The following is an 18026-nucleotide window of genomic DNA, read 5'->3' on the forward strand; positions in this document are numbered from 1 at the left end:
TGCTTTTCGCCGAAGAAGAGCAGGAAGGAATTGTAGTGAATGGTGGTGTTTCTGCAGTGTTTCTATATTATTCTGATGTACACGAAAGGGAAAGTCAGCAAAAAGCAATACTGACGTCGCATATAGTTACCGCTCGATAGGAGGAATATGTAACGTGGTGGTGAAGAGAATTGACATTTTTGTTAGGTGAGTTTGTTCTGACTTCCTCATGTCCTTTTTTTTAATAGCTAGCTTTGCTAACAACAAAGCTAATTCAGCTTTCTCAAACATTCATTACACTTTGTTGCACGCCACAATGTCTTAAACGTGTTGCCATAGTGACTATGTAACGTAGTATAGTGCGGACTATTTATATTAGCTCCTTATTAGCTCCTTAGATGCTGGGGTGCTCGGGATAGTTTAATATGGTGTAGCTACAGAGTTATTCATCTTTTTTCAGCAAAAAGGGGTATGAAGCACTCACAGCTCGCCGTGTAGTAGTCCCAGTTAATGGGTGTTGAACGCATTAACTAAATGTACAACCTGCACAGATTTCAAATATCTTATACAATTAAGAGCGGAGCAGCTTAAAAAAAAATAATAATAAAAATAAACAAAGCCAGGATGTCCATTTAGGCTTTTGTTTTCCAAGAAAATGTGTGGTGAGGGTGCTGAAATGTTGCATGCTGCTTTGCTTCCTTACTGTGTTTGGATGCTGATGCTGAGCTGGTCTGAGAGGCCCACACTGAGTCTGATGAATGAGGGCTAACCCTTTTCCCTTTTTAATAGGGTTGGGATTCTCAGCCGAGACATCTTAGCAGTACAAGACGGGGAATCTAAAATCGGTCCTTCAACAGTAAGTGAAATTGATAAATAGTATTTTGCACTCAGAGATGTCAAAAGAAGAATGTTAATTGAATGACTGAAACCGGAACAGATTATAGGAACCCTTTATTTGTATGAAAACTGCAAACTGAAGGCCTTGGGTGGCACTGTTGCGTGACTTCCTCTTTTAACACAACTGTAAGCTTTTGAGAGTTGAGGTGACAGATTTTTGTTTGCAGTTTTAAAGGTGGAATGTTTCTATCTCGTGCTTTATTTGTGATTTCAGATGCTCAGCCTTTCAGGCCTCCTTTGTTTTATTTCTCATTTCATAGTGTGCGTTAACCTCTCATTATTTACCCCAAGGATTCCATCCTTAATTGACTGAAACCCAGAAAAGTTGACTCAGCTTCTGGATCTATGTTTATATGGCCTTTCTGTATATAGAGTTTTAACTTACATTTGTACAGATATTAATACAGATGCACCGAATCTGAAAACTGAGAAACACTTGCATTTTTATTTTTACTTTTTCTCCCTTTCATGAAGTGATGAGCCCCTTCCCATCTGTTCTTCTGAGTGACTCGTTTTCTTAGGGATTCTCTTTTGATAGCCTGCATTGTTACTGAAAATGAACCTCTTTAAGTTAAGCTAGACAACGTTTCCAGACTTTTGTTGCCCCTGTAAAGACATCTTTCTTTCTGACATCTGGGAACCTGTAGCTCAGGAGGAAGAGCAGTCGCCCACCAATCGGAAGGTCGGTGGTTCGACTCTGGCTTCCCCGGGCTACATGTCGAAGCGTCCTTGGGCAAGACACTGAACCCCACGTTGCCTCCTGATGTATCCATAAGGGTATGAATGTGTAGAAAGCACGTAGTTAAGATGTGTATCTTAAGACGTGCGTGACATGTATGAGTGTGGGTGAATGTGTGAGTGGGTGAATGTGGCGTGTAGTGTTAGAAGCGCTTTGAGTGGTCAGTTTGACTAGAAAAGCGTTATACAAGTCCATTTACAGTTGTTAACAATTTTTTTGAAACTACACTTTATATCTAAATTTTTTAAAAACAGAATGTTTTAAAGTTGCATGAATGTGAACATTGTAGATGAGATGTTAGACAAAAAGAAAAAAACAAGATTAGATCAATCTGTGTGGAGTAAAGGAGGTTTCCTCTCTGAACCCATCGAGAAATGGGTGGAGACTCATTTTAGACTCGAACAACGGGCTCAGGTGCTCAGCTCTTTTCCTTAACTTGATTTATTAAAAAAAAATGTATTAAATGTATTAAAAAAAATTTAAATGATGGAAGAATGGGTGGAAAAAATCTGAAGGATTTAGGAAAAGATGAGCGCAATGCATCGAGCATCTGACCACAGTTACACTGTTTATCTCTTCAGCACTAATTCTACAACTGTTCAGTCTATATTCTTCAAAAAGTGCTTTAGATACTTTGTCTGTTGCAAATCTTATCACATTGTCACATGAAAACGTCTATAACAGATGAGGGAAACTGTTGATTACAGATAGATGAATAAATTCATGGGTTGATAATTATTATTTTTTAATTTGATCCACAATTACAGCTTAGCTGTTCAACTCAAGGCACATAAGACGACTAATTTATCTTCTCTCTTATGTTTATGTAGTGGCATATCCGAACAGTCGAAGATCAATCAGAGAGGCATATGAGGAGCATTTCTCATCTGGAGATGCAAGAGAGGTAAGGAAAGCTGTCTGAAGCTCTGAATCATCATGGTAGGGTGATAGTTGCTCATTACGAGTCACTCTTAAAGGACTGTTATTGATATTATATGCAGTTCTCATCACACTCAAACATGTTGAACATTTTCTATTTAAGAGGCTACGCTTGCGTTTCAGCTAAGGCCAACGTACCGGAATTTCAGTGATGATGCTTTGTCGTTTCAGGTAACGGTTCATCGAGTTGTCAATATTGTTGAAAAGAGGAGCTCTATGCCCCGGCAGGGTGGAGAATTTGAGAGAAGATCTGATGATGACCAGTGGTACGGTGGTCCGCGAAACTACCAGGATGCAAGAGGATATCACGGCGAAGAGAGCTATGCGTCTACTGAGCGACACTTTGACGAAAAGCCCAGCTACAGCAGTTTCCGCAGAAATTCCTCACCTCCCCGAAATGTAAGGAAACCCCCCAAAGGCGTGGATTATGAGCTTAAATCTGTGGTGTGTGTGAAAGGTTTGAAAGCAAATCACATCAAGCTGAAATATGACTGGATGATATGATTCCAACCCATGTAAAAATTACTTAAAATGGTTTAAATGTGTTTCTCAGGAGGTCCCGTACTCTTCACAATATTACAGCAGAGACGATTTGAGGCATCAGTTAAGCTCCAGGTAATTCACAGATTCTCTTACCGGCAGCTTCTGGTTCTAGCCGAGGTATTATTTGTTGTGTAATTCACTAGAGTGACCACTAGATGGCATCAGAGTGCTGCTCTTTGACCAGGAAATTAAACGAGATTGGCCAACATTTAATGGCCTGTATAGCTTGTGGCTTTCTTTGCTTTTACTCTTAACATTTACCTAATAGTAAATAATGTAACATTCACTATTAAAAGTTGTCATAAAAGACAAGTGGCTTTGGAAAATATGAGGTTTACAGTACTGCACAAAAGTCTCATGCCACCCCTCATTTCATGTAATTGGCTTCCAAGGAGCCAGTCTTTTTCTCCGTCTTTTAAAGTGTTCCTGAGCGATAGTCCCCCAGGCTCTTGGAAGTTTTCTGTAAACTTGGCAAAACTCAGCACCTTGTGCAGTGTGGTCTTAAAACATCTGAAGAAACCGGGACAAGTGGAAGACATATGACGAAGTGGCAGCCCTGAAAGAGGACCTGAGAGATGCATCTGGATCCGTCTCCTGTTCACTGAAGCCTCATTTGAAATGGTCTCCGTGGAAGGGTGGCTGTCAAGAGCCATTCCTAACGAAGGGAAACGAGGAGAAAAGGCTGAGGTATTCCAAATGAAACAAGAACTGGACTGAAAATCATTGGCAACAGGTCTCATGGAGTTATGAATCTTCCCCAGAGCCCAAACCTCTACGTTATTGTAGCAGTAGAGAACAAAAGGCAGCCAGCATCCAAAGAAGAGCTTAGGAATGTTCTTCAAGAAGCCAGGAGGACTATTCCAAGAATGTTTGTCTTAGAGGATTCAGGCCGTGAAGGATTGAAGAATAAAGGTGGTCATACCAAATTTGACTTTGAACGTCATAAGAATTGGATAAACTTTGTTTTTGCCGATTGTTTTTTTTCATGTTTTTAAAAAAAAAAAAATAAAAATCCCTGCTCGCTTTTCCCATTTTACGAAGAAAGGAAGCAACCTGTAAGAAATTACAGGTTGCTTGAGATTTTTGCACAGCACTGTACACAAGAATCATATTTCAATTACTGAGTGAAATGAGACCCCGCTCAGAGCAGCCAGGTCCAGCAGTTAGAACGACTGCATGAACAGACATTCATCTTTTGCTCAAGCCTTTTACATACCGACAGCTTTTAGGTTCAGGCCCCCCCTTTCCAAGAGTCATACGAGGCCAAAAAAGGGGACAAAGGGCACTAGTGTCTACTCACTCAGCTAAACCCACCCCAAACCCCAACCTTTACCCCATCCTGAGAGGAAAAACAGCTGGACCACTCCCTCTTCAGTCAAACACCCACGGGCACATCCCACATACATGTATACCTTGTTTCTTTTCTTTCTTTTTTTTTAAATTTATATATATTTTCAAGCTCTAAATCACCATAAAAAAATCTATCCGCCGTGCCAGTGCTTGTTATTTATTTATTTTTCGTTACTTGGCTGCATGTTTGCCAGATTTGAAATGTGTACAGAAGCCATTAAAAAGCGTTTGGCCATCCTTGTTGGCAAAGGGTCGGGTAAAGTCTTAAGCCCTTAGCTTCACTAGAAATCCAGCCTCAAGCAAGCAACAATAAGCAGAAATTTTTAAAACAATCATCTGGTGTCTTTATGTTTACTAAAGCTGTCTTGGCTTGTTGTCATTTTTCTCAAAAGTGCTTTTCCTCGTATGTAGTCGTCACGAGCAAGTGCTGCCTGAGGCTCTTATGCAGCTCTCATTAGGTACTGTGAGTGGGGATAGCCTTATAACCGGCTTGCTCATTTCCGTGGTTGCAAAACAGCTTTATATGGAGATATCTCTGAGAAAGACATGTTGTGAAACTAGGACCGCACCCACAACGGTCTTCTGAAAGTAACGCCTTATACCAGTACACACACGCACACACATAGAGGAAGAGACAAGATATTGACGCACACACATCTCATAAGGCGGAGACTGAACTCAAGTCTATATAACATCACACCCCTAGACAAAGACAGAGCTTTTCCGTACTTTGTGCTGTTCGCATGTGGTGTACTGAACTGTTCTCCGCACTTTGCAAACTGCGCAAATAAAACTGTGTTGATTCTTATATCGTCTCCTCTGTCTTCCTCCTTCACTGCATCAACGGACTCGGAAAGAGGTACAGGTTCACCTCAACAAAATCCAGCCTCAAACAAGCAACAATAAGCAGAAATTTTTAAAACAATCATCTGGTGTCTTTATGTTTACTAAAGCTGTCTTGGCTTGTTGTCATTTTTCTCAAAAGTGCTTTTCCTCGTATGTAGTCGTCACGAGCAAGTGCTGCCTGAGGCTCTTATGCAGCTCTCATTAGGTACACGTTTTCTGTCTAGTTCCTTGTGTTTCAAGATTTCCCCAGAATCTATATCTATGTCTATATATTTGAAGTAAACTTAAGAAACTTTATTTCTTGTGTTTACTCCAGATCTATAGAAATCCTTTGTAATTTTGCTCTACCTCTTTTAATATTCAGATTTGCTTGTCTTTTATGTGTGAGGGAAAATGAGCGCATGGGAAAGTTCTGCATGTTTTCTCATGGAAGTCGTTCCTGACCTTCACCTTTCACTGTGTGAGCAGATCATCTTCTCACGGAAGCTGACGAGGTCGCTCGATAGCTGCTGTGTTAGACTTGTTATCGAAATAAGGACACGAGGAATAAGGCACAAAACGCACCTTCGTTGTTCTTATCTTGTAGAGAAATGAGAACATTTCCACAACGTATAGTTTTAGCCCTTTTTTTTTCTTTATTCTTTTTCTTTTGTTTGCAAATTTGCATTGTTTTGATGCTCTTTGTTGATTTTTACTGTTAATTGCTTTTTATCTGTGTTGTCATTCATTTGCATCTTTAAATATTTCTGTCCTTTTCTTTGCTTGTCGTCTTTTATTGCTTTATAAAGCACTCTTAAGTTGCATTTAGCTTAAGAACACACTATATCAATAAAGACAGATTGAATTTTAAACGTTGTTCATAAATTGTTGAACCACACAATCTTTTACAAAGTGATGAACCCCGTCAAAATTGACTGATACTTAAAAAAAACAGACAAAAAACTGCTTTGTGCCTTTCTACACATTTCACACAATTTCCAGTTTATTTGGAAAAACGGCTGCACCTCCCGAAAGGCAATTTATTGTTTAGTAAATGGCAGGCAAAGTCTTAGCTACTTCAAACAGACCGTGATGTCGTAAAAGTACGAGGCCTTGTTAGACCTGCTTTTTGTGCAAGATGTGTCTTGAGTTCAAGCAGAGGTCATAACAGCCAGGTGCCTTTGGACTGTTTAATGCTTTTTAGATCTAAAGGATGCTTTTCAGATGCTTTGACTTTGGGTAATCGTGATATTTAAGGGTAACGAACACCGAGTTGTGCCTCGAGTCCTTAAAAAAACGATGTTACATGATCCAAAACACACTTTCTAACTTTATCTCCATATTTAGGCTCGAGCAGGGAGCTGAAGACGGATCACAGCGAGGGCAGAATCTATAATCTGAATCTATATATTTTTTTCCTGTTTTCAGGAGCAGCAGCAGAGCTCCACATTTCCGCAAGAGAGGTCGAGGGTCAGGCGCTCCTCCAAGGTTGGTGCTGGGCAAAAAAAAGTCCCCTCACGTCCCGAAAATGTTCTAGCTTACAGTTACATTACCAAACTCCTTACCCTTCTTAAGAATACGCTGTCTGATTTATATATTATTATATTTTATGCATTTAGAAATGAGGCGGTAGTAAGACCCAGTCAATTGATAGATGCTCCAACACAAATTATAACACAGGAAAGGCTGTCTGGATTTAGGGGATTGTGTCTGTTGTTTTTATAGAGAGGACCATGAGGACTACAGGAGCTCTAAGTCTTTGGTAATCACACGGGACCGCTCTCCTGTAAGGAGGGGAGCCCAGCCACCTCCGAGTGGCCGCTCAGGCTCAAACGCCACCAGTAAGAGCGTCTCTCCCGACAAGGACAAAGGCCACGCCCACAAGCAGACACAACAGAAGCGTAAGTCCTTCGTCCTTCACAGATGTCAGTCAGCTCCGGTTAATGGATTTAATAAAGCCGCACTCACAACCTGAAACTGATGGGGCGAAGGAACAGTCCCTTTAAATGCAGCAGCAGCAGCGCTGTAATCCACAGTTTCCCTTCGCCTGTCGCACTTTGAATAAAACCAGTTTCTCACACCTTTGGAGATCACACTGCTATCTGCGTTCGATTTTTGTTTCTTTCACGTACTTCAAACAAAAAATCCACAAGCGGCTGAGAAAAGCCTCGGGAAAAAAAGTCAAACCTGCGTCAGTGAATCTCGAGTGAATCTGTCTTTGATTTTAGATTTGCGCACAGACCCGCCATTAATGGTCTTGACCGTCTGACCTGGCGCACTGATGGGTTTTATGACTTCTAATAACAAAGCACCTCTTTGAACTACCTGACACTTGGCGATTGGCCACAGCGAAAAAACAACTAAAAGCATGTACACAATGGGATTGATAAGGTACACTTCCCTAATAAAGCGTTAGCTTTTTGCCCGCCCTCTGTAATGACAGCGGTGGAAACAATTTTCCCTTTTTTTTTCCGAAGGACGTATGTATAATTAAAACGACTAAAGGAATTAAGCCATTCCAGGTGAGGCATCTGTTTTTCAGAGCAGGCGTGTAATGTGAGGGGTCAGGGTGTGCTGCGACATGTCGGGATGTTAATTACACAAACGCCACACACACATCCACACTTTTAGAGGCTGGGAAAAAAAGGATACTCTTGGTTTATTGGGCTGGTTTGGCTTTGGATTCAGAACCTGACCTTTTCTTTAGCGAGAAAGTAGTTAACACGCCGACTTAACGATGTCTCCGGATTCTGTTATTTTACACACTTTCTATTGTCTTTTTTTTTAAGGTGTCTAAACTTTATTCATTTTTACAGTTATCAGACATAAGGAATATTATTCATTGGTGAGTTTAGTGTGTTCTAAGATGCATAAATGAATTTCTGAGCTTGTGTTGCTTTTGAAAATGAAAAAGCAGTGGGGCCTCCGCTCCTATCTGGGATACTAACTAGGTCAGCACAAGCAGACGAAAATGGGTTTGACTGGCACAGGAGTTGTTTTAAAATATCAGTTTGTAATTCTTTTTATCCATGCTAGATTATTGCTTCTGGTGCGATTTATGCTTTGTCACAAGTGTTTTCGACACTGGGTTTTGTGCGATAGCAAACTTTAAGGATTTAGACTTACTGGTTGGCTTTGGAAAAGCGTGTTTAGTTCACCGTAGTTCACCTCGGTTTAAGTGCAGCACGCAGCTGTTCTCCAAAACCTTTTTAACGTGGAAACGGTAAAACTCTGCTGGTTAGCCGTATGCTGAATATGGCGAAGAAATCGGGGTACTTTGAACGAAATCTAGTGTGGGAAATTGGGGTTTTCCTACAACTCCTGTCCAATATAGATCAACAGAGTTTCTGATTTACATGACGGAGGGGTGCTCCTGAGTCCTCCGCTGAGCTGAACTGTGTCCTATGTCATTTTACAGAGGATAAAGGGCTCTGTTTGCTGTTTTCCCAAACTGTATTAGCGAAGGAACAGCTGTAACAGCTCGGAACCATTGTGCTTTTTCGGCGAAACGTCACTGCATTGTTTGGTTGACGCAAGCCTTGGCCTTTGGAGAGCTGTTTGTTTATGCACACAACCACAGTATCAGTGTATCCAGATGTACTACAGTCTTGGTGAAAGTGGCATCTGAGGAGCACAAAATCAGAGCGATTCAGATGACCCTTTACCTCTGATCACTCTGATTACTGCAAAACATTTCCAGCAAATCAAGACCTTTCTGCCAAATGAGGACAGCATTTCAGTGTAGGCGCATCAGAACTGCATAACCACTTTTGTAGGGCAAGTCAAACAATTGAAGTGCACAAAAACCAAACAACTGTGATTTATAGACTTCTGCCTCACTCGATGATTGTTCAGAGATATGCGAGGGGTTGTTTGATGTTTGAGGATAAATCAAAGCAGAGATCCCTTCCCAGTTTTGTACGAGGACACTGCAGTTAACGCTGCCTGTGTTCCAGACCATGACCCACCAGGATGGTGCCCCGGGCTCCGCTTTAATACAAAGGAAAGTTAATTAAAACAATGCTGCGGCCACACTTGTGTGTTTTTTTTTTCCTGCTTCTATCGCCTACTTTTTGTAGCGGTCTGTCAGAGCTTTGTATTTACCATGACTCTGGTGAGGATGGCCGTCTGCTGTTCAGCTCATTGCTCTTTCGTGATGTTGTCTCCGTAGATAAACCCAGCGTGGTGTCGAGCCACACTCCCAGCAGCTCTGTGGAGGATTCTTCTCACAGTTCGGTATCTTCAAAGGTAACGCCTGGATTTTAATGCACGCTACATTCGCATTAAGTAAAGCGCAATTAATTTGCACCAGCCATATGGCATTTGCTCCTAATGTGACAATAGGAAGATAAATCCTTCTTAATGTGAGCCATGACTTGCACAAATATTCTGTAACTGCATATTTTGACCACATTTGTATTTCCAGAGACAGTTTGCTTCAAAATGCTTATTTCCAAAAGAAATGACACACTGTTTTCTTGTGGATTGAGATAGACGTTCAACAGGGAAATGTTACTTACATCTTTGTGTCTTCACGAAAAGCATCTAGAAAATCTTTGCACCATGTAATTGTCATAACTCTCCTTAGGTCATCGGGTCGCTTTAAGATCACTAATAGTTTTTAACTACATGATAATGTGGTGGTCATGTCACTTTGATTCAGAGAAAGTGAAATAAAAGTACCTTGTTTTCACCCTTGTGCGCTAAAAGAAATGAAGAAAAAAAACCATCGGTATATGTATTTGTGTTACTGTGATCGTAGGCTGTCATCATCTTGTATACATCACATACATCACGAGGATTGTGTCTGTATGTTTACCTCGTGCCTGCGTATCATTGGCATGCAGCACGCATAATGACACACATATGCAAACAAGCACTCGGCACCTGTAAAAGAGCAGAGTTGTCTCTATTTGAAACACTTTGAAATCGGAGCCGGTTTCTAAACTCGGCGACCTCAGCTCTAACCCTTGACCTTTGGCCTGCCCAGGAAAACTCTTCAGCATCTGTGGCAGAGTCGGAGGAAGCGACGGCTGCCAGCATGGAGCCAAAACAAAATCCAGAGGAGGACTTAAAGGCTCGCCGGTTGGAGGCCATAGAGGCTAAAGCTCTGGAAATTGAGAAGGTAATGATATTTGTTCCAATTTTGTGAATCCTCTAGATCCGTTTTTTGGCTAATGCGTAAACATAATTTACTCTTAACTGTCAACTTTACAAATCTTTCTGCCTTTAGTTTTGTCTTCAGGATCTTGAAATGCAGAGAAACATCTTCTTTTTTTTTTTTTAGCTGAAAAAGCTCCTGGGTCACTTTCACAGTGGGTTTTTGGGGCCGTTGTCCATCTGAGATATGAAGCACCATCCATGCGCATTTGACTTTGCTGCACTTGACTGAATCTGTGCAGAAACTATCCCGCTGCTTCCGTCTTCTGTCATCAATAAACACTCGTGAGCCGGTACCTCTGGAGACCAGGAAGGCTCGTACCACTGAGCTCCATCCGCTGGGTTTACAGAGGATGTTCAGTGTTCAGTGAATCACGAGCCGTTCCAAATATGGTATGTTTTGGGGCACCGAACTGATGTAATAGGTGTTTAAATATGCCTTAGCTTGCCGCCCATGATATTTAAGAAACCGCTTTTGTTGCCAAAAAGGAGGATGAATCAGCAGAAAAGTCCTCAGCTCCTCAGGACGTGACGCCTCTTGTGGCCTGCTATTTGGAGTTGCATTATTTCCCTCCTCTTCATCACGTTACACTACAGTACCACTTATCTGTTCCCGTTGAAGCGGGGCAGGAATTGCCCTGCAGGATGCAGGCGGCCCACCCACAGCGTGGTACATCTCTTGGCATTAGTGCTTACCCTGCCATTTTCAGCTTCTTCTACAGGTGCGGTGAGGAGCAGAAAGCCCGACTGTGTCTCTGCTGTAACATCTGCCCCGGGCTCAGTTAAACACACACTGATCTGCTGCTGCTGCTGCTGCTGGAGATTGCCAGATGGGAGCAGATCAGGTGGTGGGGCAGAGCAAACTAGTTTGAAAGAACTGCTGCAGTTAGGTTGGTGTACTCCACCTTTTTTTTTTTTTTTTTGGTCAAATTGACTTTTTCAGCAAAGTTTTGGCCTCTATTTTGTCTACATCATAGTTTTCATAGTCATGAGAGTTTCAATTGTTGTTTTTTTGTACTTTGACCTTTTTGGGATTACACATACGACTGCAGCTGTTTCAGGTATCAACCACGTCTTAAAACAAATTCACTGGTAGTTTACTTCTGGGCTCATGACGAAATAACGAAATAAACTGTCATTACAATACATCACGCTTGTTTTTCTTGGGTGCAGTTGTGCCAGCGGAGCTGTGTACTCGGCTTGAGGCTGACCACAGAGCAAATTTGTGAAAACGAGAGCAACGCCACAGAAACGATGCAATGTAGCTAAGTGCCTGGGAATGATTTTCAGAGAGGACCATTCATCATCTCAATCAGAGCAAATGAAACATATCCATTTCAACTATTAGCCCCACCACTGAGAGGTCCGGTTTGCAGCTTGAGTGATTAAAATGGCTCTTTTAATATCCCCTAATGTGTACCAGCCCTCAAGTCATTACCCTACTTCCCTTATTATGCGGAACCCCCGCCTGCATCAGCGCTCATTTGAACAGACCCTCACTAAATGTCCATGTGAGAGCCGTATGTATAATCTCACTCAAACCCTGAACCTCCCCCCCAACCTGGTGCTCAATCGCACTCTCCAGTCAGCATGTTCACAATTTGGACCTCCACAAACATCCGATTTGGATAGAAGCCCATTTTTGTGGCTCCTCTTTAAGGTTCCTAGTGTTGCCGTTTCTCTTGGGACTCCGGTCCGACCTGTGTGGCCTCACAGTATCGGGCTGTAAGATCAGCTGGTGGCTAACATTCCAAGGAGCAAACCTGGGCAGAACCTTGCTGCAAACATTTGTCACAGTCAAAAGAGAGTGCTCAGGTAAAAAAGGAAACATTTTGTTCTATAGTTAGGCTGCAAAACACACAAACAAAATGTACGCTGATGCTTTTAATCTCGCACAAATGCACATTTTGCACATGTTTGTGTCTCATTTAGCCTCTCATTTATGTTTCCTCTTACATTGTAAAACCCCAAACTTTATTTCTCCCTCTACCAAACGCTGCTTTGTTTATTTTCTTTGTTAAAACGAGGAGGCGTAGTGGTGTGAAAACCGTTCAAGGTTTGGCTGCATTGAACTGAAATGAGTTGACAGAAATGATTCAGAATCAAAAAAAATGGGACATATTGTAGGAAGACATACACTGTTGATTGAAGCTGACCCTGAGCTCAGCTGGCCACACGTGTTGTGAGTGTCTCACTTCCTTGTGGTCACACTGAACACTGTCATTACGTGGAGCCGCAAATTCGCTTGACAAGATCTGCAGACATGAAAGCATCTGCGTGAGTCCAAACATCTCCCACAGTCTGGGATATTTCTGTCGGAGTTGACTTGACTGGCCTTCCCTTTTGTGTGTGTGTGGGTGTGTGTGTGTGTTCCTATTGCTATTCAGTGTCAATAACCTGTATTGCTGTAATTTAGTTACAATAGGTATTTTACCCTCCTGCAACATAGACTTGGCAAATACTGTTTCAGACACATGTTCCGCAGCATAGACGTTTGGTGAAGAATGCAAGAACGAACGAAGGGAATCGAGTGAACGATCTTAACATGCCGCAGCTAATTCCGCTTGGGATCATCAAGGGGAGAGAGGAAGGAAACGACAAGAGCCAGAGTGGCTCGCGGCTGTGCTTATTCTTTTTTTAATTCATCGTTGTAATTATCGAAGTAGAGTTTGAAATGAAAAGCGTTAACTCTCTCCTACCAAGATTTGTGTGAAGTTTTTTACCGGTTCACACAAAGTTTCCCAGCCCACGGTGGCCCACAGACCGTACACCGTAGATTAAGGTAGCCGCGGGGCCTGAAACATGAAACCAGTGAGAAAAAGTCTGATAGTATGATACCACTTGCATCCTCTAGATGCTGAGTTCAGAGACATTCCTGGCTCCTATGGACTCCCATTCAGTCATTTCTCGCATTGAATACTTAGCCAGGAGATTTTTCCCAAACGTTGCCATGGTGTTGATGGCTCGATTCGCTTCTTGTGATCAGTGTGCTGGTGGTCATTTTGAAAATATTTAGATGTTTAAGTTGATCTCAGGCCTGAAAGATGCATATTTAGCTTAGTGTGACTCTGCAGCTCTGTCTTTTCTTGCCATAAAAATGCCAAGAGGTGGATGGCCGAATTCCCAACTTGAGGCTTCAAAGCAATGGTTCATAAACCAGCGTCTGACGTCAAGGCGGCTTCATCGACATCTTATTATAAGCCGTCTATGCTCTGGCTCCAGTCTAACGCACACACATACACCCCTACACAGAATCATCTGGGATTTTTTTCCCCTTCTCTTCAAGTTGTGTCCTTATTATTTTTCTTTGGAGGCTTTTGCTAAACACGGGGCCTTTCTTTTACTGGTAAACACAGTGGATGGTTCCCATGTGGTGAACGGCTTCCATCCATATTGTTCCACGTTGAACGTCATCGTTTTTGTTTCTTTGACCTTTTTCTGTGTGTTTCAGGCCCCACCCGTCTGAGCTCTCTCACATTTTGATTGTGTTTTTAAAAACCTCACAGACAGTACAGTTGGTTCACCTCCTTTTCATTTCCGCAATAACATCCAAAAAATGTATATTTTCAAGACTTTTTCTTGTGAGGTCGTCGGACGGCGGATTTAAACCGGCTCTCGTACTCATGATATATAATGATGGAAGTTCGATTTAGCCCAGACACACATGACCTAATATGTATCTGGGCAAAGAAACGGGAATTGTGGCTTTAAAATTCCCCCTTCCTGACAAAACCCTGGAATATAACGGTGTAACCGGTTAACCTCACAATCACTTTAACCACGGATACTGATTTAAGGTTGACAGGTAGCACTTTGCTCTTCAAAGTTAGCAAAGCTGATGTGCTGTTGCATTGAACAGGCTGTTATGAGTAGATGTGATAGAGAATTGAGGCTGAGTCTCTGATGTCCCATACTGCTCCTTGACCTGCTGGCGTAGCCTTAAACCTCTCAGCGCCTTCCATGAAGGGCTGTGGCTTTTTTTTTATTTTTTATCCCCAGGTGATAAAGATGTTGCGAGCTTGCACCTGGAACTCTTAATAAAGAACTTAACAGCCGTTTTGGGTCTGCAGTAAAATCCGAGAGGGATGTGAAAGCCTGTTGCAGAGTGGTGTGAAAGAATGCTACAGCACCACCAACAAACTCTGACACCTCATGTCCCTTTTTCTTATTGGACAGACATGCCCTTGAATAGGCTCATATACTCTCATTCACACACCTGTTTCGCGGAATACATCAGTAAAACCAGAGCTGTGTTCATTAAGTTTGAAGTTGGACAAGAGTCGGTTCACAGAATCCAAACAGCTGTCTGACACAGAGCCTCGCGTGTGTGGTCAGTTAAAACTTTGGTCTTTGGGCCATTAAAACAATACATAAATTTCCTGTGCTTTTTGTGATACAGGTGGGTTTTTCTGTCTTGTTTGCTGACCGTAAGACTTCAGCTGTGTTTTATTGTGAAACGTTTTTGTTTTATCCATCCATCCATCCATCATCTGCCGCTTACCCGAGGGTCGGGTCGCGGGGGCAGCAGCTTTAACAGAGAAACCCAGACATTTTTGTTTTATATAATCAAATTTGGACTAGGATTTGGTAAGGCTGATGGCTCCCAACTGGGTCGGCAATCTTGTATTTCTTGTTACTCAGTCCCAGTTACACTTTGAGAGTCAGCTTTTACGAAAGATACTAAAATCAAGCCATTATGGTTCTAGAATAGTTCTAAATTGTCTTAGAGTATGGATATACGTTTGAGAAAATTTAACCATGAAGTTAAGCAATTAATTATCTTACAAAACAAATACATAATTATTTACTTGCGTTTGCTGCTCCTGCCGAGTGTGTAACACAACATACTAACCTTGGTTTATTAGTTGTAACTATAAATGCATGAAGCACATTTATGCTAACCACGAACAAGCAAAAAACGAGTTTTAGTGTTCAGCCTTTAAAATAAAGGCACAGTTACGCCAGTGGAGATATTCGTAATTTATCCGTAATGTGCCTTTGTTTTTCCATCATGGTTTACCCCATTGTGTCAAAATGAACATTTGCATTCCTGATGCGACTGTCTGATGTGCAGCATTACAGGCAAGACTGCGAGACATTCCGCACAGTGGTGAAGATGCTGGTGGCCAAGGAACCCGGTTTGGAAACCCTACTGCAAGCTTCACTGGATGAGAACCTGTTGGAGATCCAACAGCGCTGCCTCGATGCCCTTAAGAGCTTCATAACGGAGCTGGACGAGATACTAGAGCAGTCGGAGACCTCGCCGTAACCTGCGCATTGTGCAACGCTGAGGTGACGCTGGACTGTCGTCTTGCTTCTTGAATAAGTGGAAAATTGTCACAGTGGAGTTCATTTAACCACGTATCCAAAGTTTTTCACTTGTAACATTTTTTATCGTTTTGTGTTGTCTAATAATAGGAATTTATTATAAAAAAAATGTTTGTTTTTTTTAAAATAATGTGTTATAAAAAGAATATTTGGGGGAGGGTAATGAGACTAGATTTGATAACTGATGAAACAAATGATGTTACAGTTTCAGTGTTATGTGTAGCCAAAAAGGACGTGCAATGAAAAGCAAAAGTCATTTTAAACACCGACAATTTACTCGATCATCTGTGTTTTACTATCAGTTACCTTCAAAACCATCAAATGTCCACACTTCAGGTGACAAATGGACACGATCCCAGTTACAAGTTTTAATCGTTCCACCAGCCAGAGGCTCGATGGTCCTTACTGTGGAATCCCGCTGATCAGAGCACTGGCAGATAACTTGAGTAAGTCACGTCGCTCAAGCTATTTTATCCTCGTTGTGGTATTTCCTGTAATAAATGTTCATTTCTCGCTTCTTTGGCTGCAAGTGCAATTAACACAAGTGTAAAAACAGGCATCAAAGGGTTGCACTCTGTGGCATTTCTCAAGCGAAGTGCTGTCTGTAAGATGAAACGCACACTATGGTTTATGCATTGTTATCTTGTTTTTAGTTGAAATTGAGTTGCTTGTGATTTTTATCTTTCGAATGACAGATTGACTTTTATAAATAGAATGTGAGGCCTTAAAAAAAATATGAAAATAATAAAACAAATACTGATCATGTATACATAGAGAAAGAGAGATTTTTATTACAATTACCACCTATCTTTGCCTTCTACTCCAGTTTGTACATTTATACAGATTATGTTGAATTGCTTACAATACAATGACCCATAAATACACCGCTCAACCAAGCAATGTAATACACGCTGTGCTTCTATGTTAGCCACACAAGCCTGGAGGCTAAGAGATTTAAACCTTGGGTCACAGGTAATTTGTCATTTTTATTTTTTTTACTCATATAAAATGGCTCCGTACCAACTACCAATAGTTTAATGTTAATGCCATTTCAATACAAAGCATGTCAACAGTACAAAAATAACCATCCTGTTTCCTTTTTTTTTCTTTTGTGTGTGTGTGTGTGTGTGTGTGTTTTAATTCTACAAAATATACATATACCTGCATTGTTAAATAAACAAGTTTAGATTGTTTTTTCATAAATATGTGTTATTCTAAGGGTAGTTTGTAATTCCACAGAGACCTATGAATTGTGTTTTACACTACCTTTGGTAAACCGTGTGCTGCAAAGCATTTAAAAGCAAGCAAACTGTTATTTTATTTCAAACACTAAACGAAAGAGACGTGAGCGGCAGCATTACATGAAGCTCAGGAGAGTAAAGCTTATGAAATGATACAGTTTTTCCCTTTGTGGCCTTTTTTCTTTTTGGACTTGGTCCATTGGTCATAAGGAGGAGATGACATGCCTGCTACAGGGCTGGGCAAGTCATCAGTGTAGTAATGTCTGTGGGGCCTGGGCTGAGGAATGGGCTGACCCAGGAAAAAGCCCTCTTCCTCAGAATCAGAGGATGAAGAAGAACACGTAGAACACCAGTCATCATCATCGGCATACAGCCCCAGGAACCTCCCGGTGGCTGGACCCTGTAACCTGTGGTCTGGCTGGTGACCATGGAAGGGTTGGTGCCCTTTTGAGCCAATCGCACTTCCCCTGTGGTCCACTTTGTAGCACATCGGCGCTCTCTCCTTGGGTAGAATGTTGAGAGCATTGTCGGAGCGAGACTTGCGACTGCGACGCCGTCTGTGATGGTGATTATGGCGACCGGATTGAATGTTCTGGCTCTGCTCGTCAAAGTGGTACACTCTCCGTCGAGTCCGTTCACTCATTGGGGGCTGACGCAATGGAAGACCACCGTAATGGCCATTGTCCACCACATCGTCAGAGAATTTGACTTGTTGGGGCCTAGATTGTGAACGTGTCCTCCTAATGGCAGGGACATGAGGTTTGGGCCGGTCCTCCAAGGGTACTTCTTGTTCTGGAACAGTCTCTTCCACTTCTTCCTCCTGCTCAAGACTCTTTAGGGAATTTTCACTTCTATGCAACATGGAAGAATTGATGGTGCCCATATTACTTGTTTTCTCACAGTCTTCTGTCTCAAATTCATGGAGACCTTGCAGGGAATATACCTGAGGTCTAGCTATGTAATCACCACATACAGAAGCCCCTAAACAGAAAAGAAAACGATTAGAAAATGTTTCCAAGTAAACT

At 41.8% G+C, this 18026-nt stretch overlaps 2 protein-coding genes across 3 annotated transcripts in view; one reads left to right on the plus strand and one right to left on the minus strand.

Moving 5' to 3' along the window:
* On the plus strand, positions 1 to 17011 carry LOC140307364 (uncharacterized). The gene is made up of 10 exons (XM_072386213.1): positions 1 to 186; positions 769 to 835; positions 2446 to 2519; positions 2726 to 2953; positions 3108 to 3169; positions 6701 to 6760; positions 6998 to 7173; positions 9444 to 9520; positions 10263 to 10397; positions 15507 to 17011. Coding segments are annotated over exons 2-10 (1008 nt in total). The 5' UTR covers positions 1 to 186; positions 769 to 834; the 3' UTR covers positions 15702 to 17011.
* The window catches only part of prickle1a (prickle homolog 1a), a 23116-nt gene continuing 21974 nt past the window's right edge, over positions 16885 to 18026 (minus strand). For both annotated transcript variants that reach the window (XM_072386210.1, XM_072386211.1), the window contains exon 8: positions 16885 to 17982. In XM_072386210.1, coding sequence (XP_072242311.1) covers positions 17144 to 17982 — 839 coding nt within the window. In that variant the 3' untranslated portion in view covers positions 16885 to 17143. The remainder of the gene's footprint in view (positions 17983 to 18026) is intronic.

Source organism: Leuresthes tenuis, unplaced genomic scaffold, assembly GCF_036924035.1.
Source record: "Leuresthes tenuis unplaced genomic scaffold, fLeuTen1.0.hap1 SCAF_5, whole genome shotgun sequence".
NCBI classification, from domain to species: Eukaryota; Metazoa; Chordata; class Actinopteri; order Atheriniformes; family Atherinopsidae; genus Leuresthes; species Leuresthes tenuis.